The 17627-nt window shown below is 42.2% G+C and overlaps 1 protein-coding gene across 1 annotated transcript in view; it reads right to left on the bottom strand.

The window, feature by feature from the left end:
• Window positions 1-17627, bottom strand: part of LOC133399109 (C-Jun-amino-terminal kinase-interacting protein 1-like) — a 50693-nt gene that overhangs the window by 15825 nt on the left and 17241 nt on the right. Inside the window, exons 3-4 of the mRNA XM_061670237.1 lie at window positions 8578-8832; window positions 349-430 (exon numbers count right to left, since the gene is read on the bottom strand). Of these exons, the coding sequence (XP_061526221.1) occupies window positions 349-430; window positions 8578-8832 (337 nt within the window). The remainder of the gene's footprint in view (window positions 1-348; window positions 431-8577; window positions 8833-17627) is intronic.

Below are 17627 nucleotides of genomic sequence, written 5' to 3' on the forward strand. Positions count from 1 at the left end.
TGATATGAGGCAAACCTCTTAGAGGATATGTGATCTTCTACAGTAGAAGCATTGAAGCACTATTTTTGAACCAAAAATTTTACATCCGAAACTGACAGTTTAGGGACAATATATACAGAATGAAAGGTGATAAAGTGAAGAAAGTGAAGGGAAGAAGTGTTGTCATTCGGTTCAGGAAAGGCAGTTTGATCTGTTGTATCATTAACGTCTTAGCTGTTTAATGTGAAAATAAAGAAAGTATTAATTTAAGATAAAAGTCAAATTCCCATCTGAGATCATGTTGTATTTTGAGTGTATAAATTATTTGCACTTAAAGTTGCAGTCTGTAATGTGTGAAATTGCCCTCACCAGTTTTGAGAGGTGACGATGATCCCGAAACCTTTTCCTGCCACGTGTATTTCTTCCCAAAGGAATTGTTATTTAATGTATCCTGAGGAAAAAGAGAGGTAATTAACAAATGAAGGAAGTAGTGGGAAAGCAGAAGATGAAGAGGAAGGGCGATGAAGCTCTGAATCCTGAGACTCCACCTTTTGTCCCCAACTCACCACACAACACAAACAAAGCTTTTTCTGGTGAATATGCACTGAATGAGTCTTTTGTCTGTGCATAATGGTGTGAATTTAAAGGGAACCAGACCTTTTCCCCATTGGGAAAACATACCATAATTTAATTTTCTGTTCTATTTTAGTGTTCATTCTTGAAACACAAACCTGGAGTTCTACCCCAATTTCGTTGTATCTGCCATGACAATAAAGGTTTTCTCTTTTATTCTATTCTATAGTATTCTGTACATATACAACAACAGTGAGAATCTGTTTATATTTTGAGTGTATAAATTATTTGCACTTAAAGTTGCAGTCTGTAATGTGTGAAATTGCCCTCACCAGTTTTGAGAGGTAGTCTCTCTCTCTCTTGAAATGTAGTCTCTGTCTAAATTCTAAACAGCAGGTACAGGGTAAATTGAATCTTACTTGTGCAGAAATAATAAGTGGTATTATCATAATAATTATTGTAAAAAATATATATTTTATTTTCTATTACTAAAGTCACAAAGACATGAAAATGTACAAATAATAATAATACACATTCTGAAACTCCTAAGTCAGAGCAGACCTGAGTCTGCTCTAAAAGCAAAAATAATACAACCCCAATTCCAATTAACTTGGGACGTTGTGTTAAACATAAATAAAAACAGAATATAATGATTTGCAAATCATGTTCAATCTATATTTAATTGAATACACTACGAAGACAAGATGTTTAATGTTCAACCTGATAAACTTAATTGTTTTTAGCAAATAATCATTAACTTTGAATTTTATGGCTGCAACACGTTCCAAAAAAGCTGGGACAGGTGGCAAAAAATACTGAGAAAGTTGAGGAATGCTCATCAAACACCTGTTTGGAACATCCCACATCAGAACAGGCTAATTGGGAACAGGCGGGTGCCATGATTGGGTATAAAAGGAGCTTCCCTGAATTCCTCAGTCATTCACAAGCAAAGATGTGGCAAGGATCACCTCTTTGTGAACAAGTGCGTGAGAATATAGTCGAACAGTTTAGGGCCAATGTTCCTCAATGTACAATTGCAAGGAATTTAGGGATTTCATCATCTACGGTCATAATATCATCAAAAGGTTCAGAGAATCTCGAGAAATCACTGCATGTAAGTGGCAAGGCCGAAAACCAACATTGAATGCCTGTGACCTTCGAACACTCAGGCGGCACTGCATCAAAAACCAACATCAACGTGTAAACGATATCACCACATTGGCTCAGGAACACTTCAGAAAACCAATGTCAGTAAATACAGTTCGGCGCTACATCCGTAAGTGCAACTTGAAACTCTACTATGCAAAGCAAAAGTCATTTATCCACAACACCCAGAAACGCTGCCAGCTTCTCTGGGCCCGAGCTCATCTAAGATGGACTGATGCAAAGTGGAAAAGTATTCTGTGGTGCAACGAGTCCACATTTCAAATTGTTTTTGGAAATTGTGGACGTCGTGTCCTCCAGGCCAAAGAGGAAAAGAACCATCCGGACTGTTATGGTCGCAAAGTTCAAAAGCCAGCATCGGTGATGGTATGGGGCTGTGTTAGTGCCAATGGCATGGGTAACTTACAAATCTGTGAAGGCACCATTAATGCTGAAAGGTACATACAGGTTTTGGAGAAACATATGCTGCCATCCAAGCAACCCCTTTTTCACAGACGCCCCTGCTTATTTCAGCAAGACCACATTCTGCACGTGTTACAACAGCGTGGCTTCGTAGTAAAAGAGTGCGGGTACTAGACTGACCTGCCTGCAGTCCAGACCTGTCTCCCATTGAAAATGTGTAGCGCATTATGAAGTGTAAAATACGACAACGGAGACCCCGGACTGTTGAACAGCTGAAGCTGTACATCAAGCAAGAATGGGAAAGAATTCCACCTGCAAAGCTTCAACAATTAGTGTCCTCAGTTCCCAAACATTTATTGAATGTTATTAAAAGAAAAGCTGATGTAACACACTGGTAAACATGACCCTGTCCCAGCTTTTTTGGAACGTGTTGTAGCCATAAAATTTTGAGTTAATGATTATTTTCTAAAAACAATAAGGTTTAGCAGTTTGAACATTAAATATCTTGTCTTTGTATTGTATTCAATTTAATATAGGTCGAACATGATTTCCAAATCATTGTGTTCTATTTTTATTTATGTTTAACACAACGTCCCAACTTCATTGGAATTGGGGTTGTACATACATACAGAAATAAATCAGGGTGAACTTTTTCCAACTTTTGTGTTTTTTTTTATACATCTAGATGGACATACTGGTCAGTGAATAAGTAGTGCTCATGGTTCCACAAGTGATACACGAGTGCTGAATGAGATAAAAATAATGAACTGGAAACTCCTCGGATCAGAATATTTGGTTGCAAATATGGTTCCTTTTACTATGTCCACCCACCGATGCATGACTCACTTTCCATTCTTCTGTACCAGGCGGAGACAGAGATGTCGCCGTGGTAACGAAAGACGTGGAAGCATCTTGCCATGAATTCAATAATATCATGGCTTTGGGCAAATGACTCATGCAACTGTGTGTATTAATTACCCAGATCTACGTGGAAGTGACTCCATGTGATACCACCTGACTGAAAACTCGACCTCCCATACATACATACATACAAGATATGATATTGGTCATATCATTGAGAATAAATGAGGTGTCCACAGATGAATGAGTGAGTTTAGAGCACAGGTAGGATTTGCCGCCAAGCCCAGACTCACACAGAAATACTTACAAGTGTGGTGTAACCAGATGGAAGATTATCGGGATTCAGGATTAATCCTGATATCAGGTTGGCGTTTCTGTCTGAATACATTTACTCAAAGAGTCTTAGAGAGGACAAACAGCAAAATAAAAGCTGCCATGTAAGTCTGGGTGAAAAGGGACACAAATGTTTTCAACAAATGTTTTCAACACTGAAAGTACTGTGGTATCCCTCTCTTGTTATTCATCACCGAAGCCAAATGAAGCAGCGCCGAATATTTGCAGTTTGCATTTTTATTTATTCACTGACCTGGAAACAGTCACCCAGTTCCGTCTCTCTGCAACTCTCAAGCACTCAGATTGTAGAATACTACCCAGAAATCATTGGCACTCAAATATCTTATGTAATCATCTCAGCCAGAGTGGTTGTGGTTTGTGGTCTGCCAGTATAATTGATGTAATTACAACTAAAGCAACCACAACCACATACAAGTTATTCTATCATCATTTTTAGTCATTGTTGAAAGTATTTGTTTTCCAAGACATTCTTGTATTGTAGCACCGCTATGAATAATGAAGTACAGATCAATCACATTAGGTGCACATGAGCAATGTAATATGATCCAATACAAATGCTGTGATTCATCGCCATGTCACATGATTTAATATCATCGTCATTAGGTACCGCAACTACTCTCTAATAGTATTATACAGAGCTGCCAAATGTTACGGAACATCCCTATATTGTTACGGAAATCACTGAACGTTGACTTGTTACGGCTGTAACACTGATTGTTCCAGATATTGGGAAAAAACTTTTTGTGTCTGACATTACTGTTGTGTCCACATTGAACAGCTACTTGGTACACGCCATTTTATTACGCCCCCCGGCTGGCAAGCCACAGAGGCGAAATTTCTCTTTGCGTCCGGTATCAATGCATTCCAAGTCACTGATCATCGCCACCATAGTACCACATAAGCTACACTTATTACCATGCTTCTTACAAAAGAATTACAAAGGGAGGACAAAGTGGTAATTGTTAAGCTATCATGTCATGCAGTTGCAAAACATTAAAATAAATGATTTGGTGGTACAGTACACTTGCCACATACGTCTGGCTGGATCCGCGGTTTCGCTGAGAGTAACCAACTTTCAATAGCAAAATAACAGGCCAATTAATACGTGTTTAGAGATATAAATATAAAATCATGCACGACCACACAGGAAGCCACGTCTGAACTGGAAATTAATTAGTACGTCACAGCACACGTCACTTCAGAACGTGGGCAGGTTAAAAATATATTATTATTATTAAAAAAATTACGATTATGACTGTTGCACGTAAATGTTCTTGACAAAATTAGGAAAATATGGGAATTCAGACAAATTTGGACGAATTGTTCTGGAAGTGAAATCTTATAGGTTGTCAGCTCTGATTATATGTGCATATTGGAATGCAGGACAAATCTAAATCTCGGATTCATTGAGGTACTCTGCATTATACATCTGTGTGTTTGTAGACAGTATTTTTTTCACTTGGATCGCCTTAATTAAACTAGGCAACTGTACCTAATGAAGTGCTAAGTGTGTGAAAATTCATACTTTTAGCTGCTGAAGAAAGCGAACGACTTCCTAAGAACACAGCCTTTTGGAGCAATTGTTTCCTTCATACTTTCTAGTCGTGACAACTCAAACACAGAAAGGGAAACTCGGAAGAACAACGCTAAAGCGGCTTCAGCAGTCAGTTTTCCACCTCAGGGGAACCAGACAAACTAAAGCACTGACAAATGTGACGCTGCTCAGAAAATCATTTTGACAGCCTACAAACCTGGAGGAGTGGGTGTAGAATCATATATATATATATATATATATATATATATATATATATATATATATATAGAATAACCTCAATAAAAAATAAATACAAATTATACTTTTAAAGTGCAAAATAACAGAGTTCAATTGAGTTATTATTTTACTGTCAGTATATGGTCGAACAGCATTTGCTTTCTCCACATGTGCAGCAATATACTTTGAAACTTCTTGATACAGCTGAGGTTTGGTTTTATTGAAACGGCGGATAGGAAATTAGGAATCCTGTAGTGAGGCTTAAGGTGCTCAGCTGTCTCTGTGTATGCCTTGTTGAAATCACTGTTCCTGCTCTGCATGTCTTGACCTCTGAGGTGCAGTGGTGCACGCAATGAAATACACACTTGCAGTAACAAAGAAAGTATAAGTAACGGTTGAGTATTGTTAATATGACTCATTTTTCACAGAAGAATATATGCCATAGTGTATTGTTATATTGTCTGTTTATACAGTGGGTACGGAAAGTATTCAGACCCCCTTAAATTTTTACGCATTGATATATTGATATATAAGGTAAGTTTAGCGCTCTGCTCAATGCGCCACGATATTTCCTGCACTATGCATGTGCATGTTCCATGATCCCCTGTGCACTTTGTAAGGGATCATGGGAGATGTGGTTTGGTTCTCAGATCAGCCCATTAAATAGCGCCATAAAAAAACTATACTGTTTGATACTTCCATGATCACCTATGACGTCACAGACAGGAAAACTTAACAGAGTAACGTCTTTATCATTAAAAGTGGTAAAACACACACACATCCATGTAAAGTCTGCTGTGCTTAAATCCAATGCATTTTTCCTAGTATCGATACAATTAATTGATTACCTTTTAAAACGATTTAAGTCGATATATTTTCGTCCGGAAGGCTAACTAGCGGACTTACGGAAACGGCTAACAGGGCTACAGATTAGCTAGTGCCTTCATGGAACCTGCATGTTGGTTATTCATCTTTCTGGGAAAATTCAGCGATACGGACAACTGCCGAGAGTCTCAAACTGCTGCAGTTTCCTGCCATGAAAGGCAGATGTGAAAGCAGCACACAGCAGGTGACTGAACTACTGCAACGATCCTTCAGCAACAGCAGGAAACATAAAAAGCTTTGTCACAATAATCATGGACTGAACAAAAAAATAGAAAAAAAAAGACAGGATGCACTTTCACTGGAGAAATAGCAGGGAAAGCGTGAACTTCCAGTTTGCAATTTAGTTATTTAAATGTAAAGGGAAGCAAAACATGCAAATAAGAACTTGATTTTCGTTGTTGTAAGTTAAACATATAAACACATATTTTTAAAAAGGCCATACTACAGCATGTGTCCCATGAATGGTTTTACTGTACGTTGTGATGTATCTAATCTAACCTTAGAAGCAGTATTATGCGCTGCACTTATTGAACTTCAAATTCTGTGGACTGTTATACAGTACCTGCATTTGATTTGCAGTTAGTTGTTCATCTGTTAGAAAGTTAACGAAAACAATTACACAATACGTATCTTTTTTTTTTTTTTTTTTTTTGACAAATACCCCAAAAACAAACAAAACCTAAAACTAATACTGGAAATAATAAAAACTAAAAACGAAGGATTTTTGAAAAAATAAAAACAAACAAAATCTGCTATAAAAACGAATTCAAACTAACTGAATTTGAAAAAGAAGTCAAAACTAAATCAAAACTAACTATAATAGAAAATCCAAAACTGTTATAAATGTATAATGTATGTAAGTATGTATGAATGTATGTATGTATTTGAGATGTCACCATATTCACAATATACCGAAATTAAAAGTGCCTCAGTATCGTCGAGGTCTGGTATAAAATAATGAGCCATTATTGTGTTTAAAATTTAGTTTTGTGCCGGTTATATGTAGCAATGCCGCTTAGCCAGGATACAACAGCCACTTCCTCATTTGAGTCAACTGGAAGCAAAACAACAGTCTCAAAAGAACACAAACAAATGAGGACTAGTCAGAATCAACAGCGGAGAAAGAGGTATCACCACTGAGTGACTGCTTTAGAAGTTTCAAAAGTCAAACTGCAAGATTAAGAACAGTCCCCCAAAAGATGAGTGTGGATGTTGCCTTAACACCAACCAGTTTTATTAGATTGGACTAAACTGTTCTTTTTATTAAAAGCAGACCAAAGAACAGTTTGACATGTTTTCCTTGAGAGACTCTTCTTCCAACTGATCCAACAAGAGACATAGTGAGCCTGTCACACTAACATTGCCTAGTTTATTCTTCATTATTTGTTGGATTGGTGTCTAATGGATATGACAGGGAACAAATCACCTTTCAGGTTTTTCTTCGTTAATCTCCAACGTTCCACAGCTGGTTTGGTTTAACTACATAGAACACATTTCACTGTAAATTGTAGCCTATATGTAAAAAGTTTATTCTTCTTAGGAGTCTGCCCTTTTACAAACAGTGTCAGTAGCCAAACCCAGATGAATGGTAGCAATCAATGTTAAAAATATGGAAACCTCTTGGTGTCTGGGAGTAAGATTCTTAGGACAAAAGGCCTCTGCAAGAGCTAAAGCCAGCATGGATCTCCTCAAGTTATGTTCCTGCAAAGCCAAGACAAGCTAAACCAGTAAATGTATCCATGCATAAGGTGGTTAGGCACTTACAAATGAAAACCCCAACAGAATAAGCATTTGCTATCATATTAACTATCATTAATTAGAATCATAACAGTACATAAAACGTGCTGAGGCGAGCGTGATGACTAAACATGATGAGCCTGATGACTAAACATGCATTCATCAGACGACCTAAACATACGTTCGCCGGATGACCAGAAACATGACTCGGATGGGCACCCATAAAAATAGTTCACACTAAATAAAGTGTGTCTGACAACACGGTGAAATCAAAAAGTCATAGGGCAACACAGTCCTCAGACTATGACACAAACCTGCCACCATAAACAGCCATTTCCATTTACAAATCACACAATTCAACTTTGAACTTCCTGTCGAGATGGTTGGCTATTGCATGATATACTCTACAGATTTAGCAAAGGTAAATGTGCTGTATGAAAAGACTGGACAGGCACACAGTCATATTATACTTACACTCACACGCTTATATAAGCTATTGTGTACTTGTAAGGTTGGCCCTCAACATACACTATTATTCGATTCACAGTGATCATAAAACAAAATCACAACTCTTGTTTCCATTCACATATGACAACAATAGAAATGATACAAACACCAACGGGAGAAAGGTCTTGACAATGTCTTGACAATAGACTGTTGTTCAGTTGAGTGAATACAGCAAATGCAAAGGATTCAATAATAATATGACTGCCATTGTCCAACAACATTTGCATTCAAAAACAAATATGTGCTATAAGATAAAATATGATTTTCCTACACTGTTGCGTGTATGCATATGTGTATACAGTATGTAAAAAAATAAAATAATAAAATAAACAAAAAGACTTTACCTGTGTCCGGGGCACAACTGGAAAGAGGTTAAGGGTTGTCGGTCTCTTGGGCCGGTAGGTATCCATGGTAACAGGTTCTGTAGGATCCTTGGTGACTGGAGGAGGTGCGATGGAGGCTTTGGAAGACTCTTTATCACCGCGGAAACCGTCAGCACCATCAATGAGATCCAAATGCAGCATCTCTGCCTGGAGCTGTCCTACAGCGCCGAGCTCTGCCCTCCCCGCCCTGCCATTGGTCCCTCGTCTTGTGTGGCCCTGCAGTGATTGGAAGGCACATCCTGTCATTAGTAGCAGATAAACAGAAACAGACAACAGTGAGCGAGGGAGAGGGAGTGTGAGTGGATGACATGAGGAGACTGAACTGGCCAATTAGAACATTCCCTGACTTTGGCTTGCAGCACTCTCACCGTCAACACTAAGCTGGCGTGAGCCCCCAAAACAGCTGAGGATATTCAATGGTGAGAGCCCCTTCCTCTCGTGCACTACAGTGTTCACCTGCACAGCTTTTCTTTAACATGTTGAAATAATGGTTCATGCTGATGGTCTGACTTGGTGTAAAAATCCCCACTACATTGCCATTTGACATTATTAAGACATTAGCTTTTAAGCAGTATCGGATGGACATTATCAGTCATTCAACACACACTACAGTGATGCACAGCACCAAGGCAGAATAGCTTGGGAGATATGCAGCTTTATTTCACTATGACGAAAAATAAAAGGCTATGTTCACACAGCAGGTCAATTCTGATTTTTTTGCCCAATGTGACATGTATCTCATTTTTTCATGTCAATGTGAACAGTGTAATTCCGATCTTTTTTAAAATGTTTATTATTATTATTTTTTTATATCCGACCGAGGCCGGTATCGGACACGAGTGCAATATGGACGCTGAGCGAACACAAACGTCACAATTGTTGGAGAAAACACAGGACAAAATCAAACGGCAGACAAAGGAGCAGAAAACAGTCAGTGGGGAAAAGAAGATGCTGTATAACTGATAAATATAAGAAAATGTTGGCTTCGGTTGCACAAAATCCTTGAAATTACCATAAATGCGTCATGGCGAGACCTCCGCGAGGGGCCATATTTATTTCCGTCAACACGGCGCCTCCTGTTTGTGCACATGTGCAGCGTGACGTCCTTTTGTGCGCAGGCGTGTGACGTTTAAGGACGCATTCGTTGTCACATTTCTGTGGGGCCAATTATGTATTACTCGTGCACTCACTGTAGTTGTCTCGCCATGCTGCACTATTTGCATACACTGGCCACTCATGCCAGAGTAGCATCTGCTCCATTTGCACACTGATTGAGGAGTATCTGTAACATTTGCACAGCCAACATTGTCCCAGATGATCGCACTACTCGTCACTTTAAACCGCATACACTCCTTGAAGTCTCAGCGCCCTTTGCACAATGGTCATTGCACCGGACTATTGCAATGTTAGTCATTCGAACTGCTCTAAGTGCTAGAGGACTGTGCATCTTTTTGCACAATTGTTTTTTTTGTAAATGTCTTTATGTACTAGAGCGGCTCCAACTACCGGAGACAAATTCCTTGTGTGTTTTGGACATACTTGGCAAATAAAGATGATTCTGATTCTGATTCAGTCTCCAGTCGAAGTCGCAATTGTTTTTGTAACGTTGAACAACTACATAAAAAGATTGGATTTAATAAAAAAAAAAATCTGAATTGGGCATCATGCCCTGCAGTGTGAACGTAGCCCAAGCCATGTTTTGTAGGGAAAACCATGGGAATAGGCAACTGTGATTTTCGCCAATCCTCAAATGAGTTCCAGAAAAATCACACTACTGTACTTATTTGGACTTATTTTCAACCTTTAAAACATATTTGTTAATTGAGGTGGATTTGTAACCCTGCTGTCGGGGAAAATAATGAGTGCACACAGCAGTACTGAATAGACAGTATGCACATCCATCCATCCATTTTCTGAGCCGCTTCTCCTCACTAGGGTCGCGGGCGTGCTGGAGCCTATCCCAGCTGTCATCGGGCAGGAGGCGGGGTACACCCTGAACTGGTTGCCAGCCGATTGCGGGGCACATACAAACAAACAACCATTCGCACTCACATTCACACCTAAGGGCAATTTAGAGTCTCCAATTAATGCATGTTTTTGGGATGTGGGAGGGATTACTAGTCACTGATGTTGTAGTGGTACACTCGCCTGACTTTGGTACGGGACGCGTGGGTTCAGTTCCCACTCAGTGACGGTGTGAATGTGAGTACGAATGGTTGTCCGTGTCTATATGTGCCCTGCGACTGACTGGTGACCAGTTCAGGATGTAGTCCGCCTTTCGCCCGAAGTCCACTGGGATAGGCTCTGGCGCCCCGCGACCCTAACCAGGATAAGCGGTGTTGAAAATGGATGGATAGCTTATCCTTACTAGGGTTGCGGGTGTGCTGGAGCCTATGCCAGCTGACTCGAAGTGAGAGGCGGGGTACGCCCTGAACTGGTCGCTAGCAATCGCAGGGCACATAGAAACAAGTAACCATTCGCACTCACATTCACACCTATGTGCAATTTAGAGTCTTCAATTAAACTACCATTCATGTTTTTGGGATGTGGGAGGAAACCGGAGTACCCAGAGAAAACCCATGCAGAACATATGCAAACTCCACACAGACGAGCTGCACCTGGCTGCTGACTAGCCAGGTGCCCAAAAACATGGGATGGATGGGTGACACAATGTTTTTAATAACCCTCGTCATTCGTCATTAAAGTTAAAGTTGCAGCCTTAATTTAAGAGTACAACCAGAACGTTTGTTTTGAATATATATAGTACGGTATTGTGCCTGAGGTTAATATTTGTAACACCTCTATGAATAAAGATAGTTTTTGTTTCAGATAAAAATCGTGTGAATTGCAATTGTTTGTTCCACTTTCTGCTCCATGTCAAGGTCGGATTTGTGAAATATACTGTATACTGTAACACTACATGAATTCAAGATCGTCATCTGAGTCCAGATTGTTACTGTTGCCTGTTTTGCCTCTGAGAGGGTGGAGATGTGTTGTTGTTGTTGAATGAAAGCTCCATTCATATGGAGTTGAGAGCCTGTCTGTTGTACGGAATAGATAACTGAGTAAAGGCATCTCGAAGCAGTTTTGGGTGTCAAACTAATTTTTGTCACAGGCCACATACAGTTTCACTCAGAGGGCCGTTATGACTGTGAACCCATACATGTAAATGTTGAATTGCTTCCTCATATTATTACAGAGACACAACAAATTGATGGATAACTCATTTTGAAATCATAACTCAAGGATAATACTGTAATTTGTTAAATTATTTTTCAAGTTACTGTAAAAATGGGTTTGGCAACGAAAAATGCCTGCAGTATCTCAACCTTATTATTTAAAATTTTGGAACAGATTTGAGCAGGAATCGTGAAAGTTCACACACATGATTTGCTTTCACAGGTCACATAAATAGTCACCAATTCTGTTCATTACCTTTATTGACAGAATTTCTAAGCGCAGCCAAGGTGTTGAGGGTGTCCATTTTGGTGACCTCAGCATTGTGTCTCTGCTTTTTGCAGATTATGTGGTTGTGATGGCTCCATCAAGCCGCAATCGTCAACTGGAGGGATTTGCAGCCGAGTGTGAAGCGGTTGGGATAAAAACAGTACCTCCAAATCTGAGACCATGGTCCTCAGTCGAAAAAAAGGGTGGCGTGCCCTCTTCGGGTCGAGGAGGCAGTCCTGCCCCAAGTGAAGTTTGTCGGGGTCCTGTTCACAGTGAAGGAAGAATGGAGCTGGAGATCCTCAGGCGGATCGGTGGAGCATTTGCAGTGATGCGGACTCTGAATCCGTTTTTTGTGGTAAATAACTCAATTTACCAATCAATCTACGTTCCTACCCTCACCTATGGTCACGAGGTGTGGGTCGAACAAGAACAAGATCGCCGATACAAGCGGCCGAAATTAGTTTCCTCTGCAGGGTGTCCGGCCTCTCCCTTAGAGATAGGGTGAAAAGCTCATGCGGGAGGGGCTCAGAGTAGAGCCACTGCACCTTCGCATTGAGAGGAGCCAGATGAGGTGACTCGGGCATCTGGTTAGGATGCCCCCTGGTGAGGTGTTCCACACATGTGCCACTGGTAGGAGGCCCCGTGGATGACCCGGACCACGTTGGAGAGACTACGTCACTCGGAATGCCTCGGGATCCCCCTGGAAGAGCTGGACGAAGTTTCTGGGGAGAGGGAAGTCTGGGCTTCCCAGCTTAAGCTGATGCCCCCCGCAACCCGCCCCCAGATAAGTGGAAGAAAATGGATGGATGGATGGATGAACGGATGAATGGGCCACATAAAAAGATGTGGTGGGCCAGGCCTCGAGTTTGACACCTGTGAATTAAATGCAGAAATATTTATTTTCGTATGCCTTTGCGCCAAATAATAAAAATGATTCTTCTATTTTATCCATCCATTTTCTGTACCGCTTATCCTCACGAGGGCCGCAGGGTGTATCCCAGCTATCTTAGGGCGAGAGGCGGGCTCCACTCCGAACTGGTCGCCAGCCAATCACAGGGGTCTTCTATTCTACGTATCTAGATATTAATATTAACTAATAATGGTAATATTGTTGTTATTATAACATTTATAATACATTATGTTAAAAAAAGGCTTCCCAGCCTTTTCAGTGTATGCAACCAAGATTGGCTGCTTTTGGCTCAACTGCTTTCGGCTGGTGACCCGAGAGTGATCTTTTTAGCATAATTTTGCCGTCATCGAGTTCACTTGACATCTGAAATCGAGCAGCCGAATATTTGAAGCTGAAATTGTGTCCATTGAATATTTGGATGGTAAAAAAGATTCCGTGTTAGCACAGATCAAGATGGCGCCTACCAGTGTGGCCGCCTCGGTAACGCGCTCTCTAGTATTGTCTTTGTTTTTGTGTTTTTCGTCCGTCTTTGGAGACCTTACACGACTCACTTACACAAGGGGAGACCTGCTAACCATCAAGGAGGCTACTCCGGACTTTCTGTCACCAACTTTCGAAAATCCGCTCAGTTTTTTCCCCGAGTTACTCACCGGAGCGGCGTCCGCGGTTTTCGGCGCATGGATGCGGAAGCGGCGCCACAGAGGAAAACGAGCCGGAATTCAGGTGAAACTCCGCAAGAGAGGACACAGATTGGCGTTCCCGTCGATCCACCTCGCGAATGTACGCTCCCTACCCAACAAAATGGACGAGCTTCATCTTCTGTTAAAGACCAGTAAAGACTTCGGACGTTCCGCGGCCATGTGCTTCACGGAGACCTGGCTTTGCGACGCTGTACCCGATGGCGCCGTCACGCTTCCCGGCTTCAACATTCATCGAGCGGACCGCGACATGGAATCATCGGGAAAAACGAAGGGCGGCGGGATATGCCTCCATATAAACGAAAAATGGTGTACGGACGTCACGGTGCTCAGCACACACTGCAGCCCGCATTTGGAGTCGCTGTTTCTGAACTGTAAACCATTTTACGCGCCACGTGAGTTTGCATCGTTTATACTGGCTGGAGTCTATATCACACCGCAAGCTAACACGAGCGCCGCATTGCTAACGCTCGCCGAACAAGTCAACGAAATTGAAAAAAAACACCCTGACTCACCCCTCATTATTCTCGGGGACTTTAACAAAGCTAAACTCAACCACGAACTCCCTAAATACAAGCAGCACATCGACTGTCCTACCAGGGAAAATAATACTTTAGACCACTGCTACACTACGGTAAAAAACGCATAGCGTGCTATACCTCGTGCAGCCCTGGGCTCGTCTGATCACTGCTTAATTCACTTAATACCGACGTACAAGCAAGAACTTAAATGTGCGAAGCCTACAGTGAAAACAGTCAAAAAGTGGACCAATGAAGCAAAGATGGAACTTCAAAGCTGTTTAGACTGCACAGACTGGAGTGTCTTTGAAAATTCAGCTGGCAGCCTGGATGAATATACGGACACTGTCACATCCTATATCAGTTTCTGTGAAGAGGTTTGTGTACCAACAAAATCATTTCGGACATTCAACAACAACAAGCCGTGGTTCACTGCTAAACTTAAGCAGCTTCGCCAAGCTAAGGAAGATGCATATCAGAGCGGGGACAGGGCCCTGTATAATCGAGCTAGAAACCAGCTTACTAAAGAAATTAACATTGCAAAGAGGATCTATGCAGCAAAGTTGGAAAAACAGTTTAGCGCGAACGACTCGAAATCAGTCTGGCGTGCATTCCAATCGCTGACTAATTACAAGCGACGATCCCCCCAAGCTGAGAACAATAGCACACTAGCCAACGACTTGAATACCTTCTATTGCAGATTTGAAAAGGACAGTTTCACTCCACACACCCACCCGGCCGCACCCGCGACCACAACCACACCTCTGACTTCTGCGTTAACCATCCATGAACAGGATGTGAGACGCATCTTCAAACAACAGAAGATTAACAAAGCAACAGGACCGGACCATGTGTCCCCATCCTGCCTCAAAGTCTGCGCGGACCAGCTCGCTCCAGTCTTCACTCAGATCTTTAACAGATCTTTGGAAATGTGCGAAGTTCCATCCTGCTTCAAACGCTCCACCATCATTCCAGTCCCCAAGAAACCTGCAATCTCTAGTCTGAATGACTACAGGCCTGTCGCTTTGACATCTGTGGTCATGAAGTCCTTTGAACGTCTCGTGCTGGACCACCTCAAGAGTGTCACAGGTCCCCTGCTGGACCCCCTGCAGTTTGCCTACCAAGCGAACAGGTCTGCGGATGATGCAGTCAACATGGGACTGCACTTCATCCTAGAACACCTCGACAGTGCAGGGACCTACGCGAGGATCCTGTTCGTGGACTTCAGCTCAGCGTTCAACACCATCATCCCTGAACTCCTTTCAACCAAGCTTCTCCAGCTCAGCGTCTCACCTGCCATCTGCCAGTGGATTTACAGCTTTCTGACGGGCAGGACACAGCAGGTCAGGCTGGGGGAGGCCACCTCATCCGCACGCAGCATCAGCACCGGGGCGCCCCAAGGTTGTGTCCTCTCTCCGCTGCTCTTCTCTCTCTACACGAACGACTGCACCTCAGCGAACCCGACTGTCAAGCTCCTGAAGTTTGCAGATGACACCACTGTCATCGGCCTCATCAAGGACGGTGACGAGTCTGCATATCGACAGGAAGCGGAGCGGCTGGAGCTGTGGTGCGGGCGACACAACCTGGAGCTGAACACGCTCAAGACGGTAGAGATGATCGTGGACTTCAGGAGGCATCCTTCGCCACAGCTGCCCCTCACGTTGTCCAGCTGCCTTGTGTCAACCGTCGAGACCTTCAAGTTCCTGGGAATTACAATCTCTCAGGACCTGAAGTGGGCGAACAACATCAACTCCGTCCTCAAAAAGGCCCAGCAGAGGATGTACTTCCTGCGGCTTCTGAGAAAGCACGGCCTGCCACCGGAGCTGCTGAGACAGTTCTACACAGCGGTCATCGAATCGGTCCTGTGTTCTTCCATCACAGTCTGGTTTGGTGCTGCTACAAAAAAGGACAAACTCCGACTGCAACGGACAATCAAAACTGCTGAAAGGATTGTCGGTACCCCCCTACCCACCATTGAGGACTTGCACGCTGCCAGAACTAAGACAAGGGCGTGCAAAATCCTCTCGGACCGTCTGCACCCCGGTCACCAGCTCTTCCAGCTCCTTCCCTCAGGTAGGCGCTACCGATCAACGCAAACTAGAACTAGTAGACATTCCAACAGCTTCTTCCCTCTTGCGATCAACTTCTTAAACACCTAACCTATAATTCCATTACAACAAGCTGGCAATTTTTTGACTTGAGTTCGTTGTCACATTTCTGTGGGGCCAATTATGTATTACTTGTGCACTCACTGTAGTTGTCTCGCCATGCTGCACTATTTGCATACACTGGCCACTCATGCCAGAGTAGCATCTGCTCCATTTTCACACTGATTGAGGAGTATCTGTAACATTTGCACAACCGACATTGTCCCAGATGATCGCACTACTCGTCACTTTAAACCGCATACACTCCTTGAAGTCTCAGCGCCCTTTGCACAATGGTCATTCCACCGGACTATTGCAATATTAGTCGTTCGAACTGCTCTAAGTGCTAGAGGACTCTGCATCTTTTTGCACAATTGTTTTTTGTCAATGTCTTTATGTCCCCAAAGTGTTCTGTAAATTGACTGTTTGTTGTACTAGAGCGGCTCCAACTACCGGAGACAAATTCCTTGTGTGTTTTGGACATACTTGGCAAATAAAGATGATTCTGATTCTGATTCTGATACAAATTCAGAATCTGGTGACACAGATGTACTGTACCTCCATACATTGTGTCCATGCAGATGCAAACAGAAAGCCAAGTAACATGGTAAAATACATTAATGTTTAATCAATTGCATCAGATGACTTCATTCAACCCAATTTCTCTGCAGTAAAACATCAATCACATTTGCCCCCCCCCCCAAAAAATAATAAGGTAGTCAAGTAAGAAGTGTAAACTGCTAAAATGTGCTGCCTCAGAGGCAAAACTAGGTGTCATTTTGTGTAAATGAATGCTCCAGATGTATCAGAGGGCTTTGTGTTCTTAGCTATGATAACTATTGCGTCTCTAGTCACATTACACTCAGGACATTGGAACTGGTTTGAATGCTTAAAAGCCTAATTTTCCTTCCCTTTAACTATTTCAAAGCGAAGATCAATATCTGCTAATGCACCCGGCTTTTGCTCGTCCGCTTGTGTTTTATGGCCTCAATTTATAACTGTCCCCTTTAAAAGAGCACTGCTCTGTTGCTAGGAGACAAGTGACGAAGTGGAGGCGGATGAGGAGTACATGCTGCTGGCGCCCTGACGACGCTGCAATACTGCGATGCTCAGCTCTCATCCAATCAGAGAAGCCAAAGCAGGGGAAATCTCACAATAGCCCTAAGTTGCAACCTGATGACTCACAAATGATATAAATCACAACAATGTCATCAAAAAAGATTTCAATATTCTTAAAGGGAATGTCTAGCCTCAGAAGAAAATCTGTTCAGAAGTAACGCGGCTGTAACAT

The sequence above is a fragment of the Phycodurus eques genome, chromosome 2, assembly GCF_024500275.1.
Source record: "Phycodurus eques isolate BA_2022a chromosome 2, UOR_Pequ_1.1, whole genome shotgun sequence".
NCBI classification, from domain to species: Eukaryota; Metazoa; Chordata; class Actinopteri; order Syngnathiformes; family Syngnathidae; genus Phycodurus; species Phycodurus eques.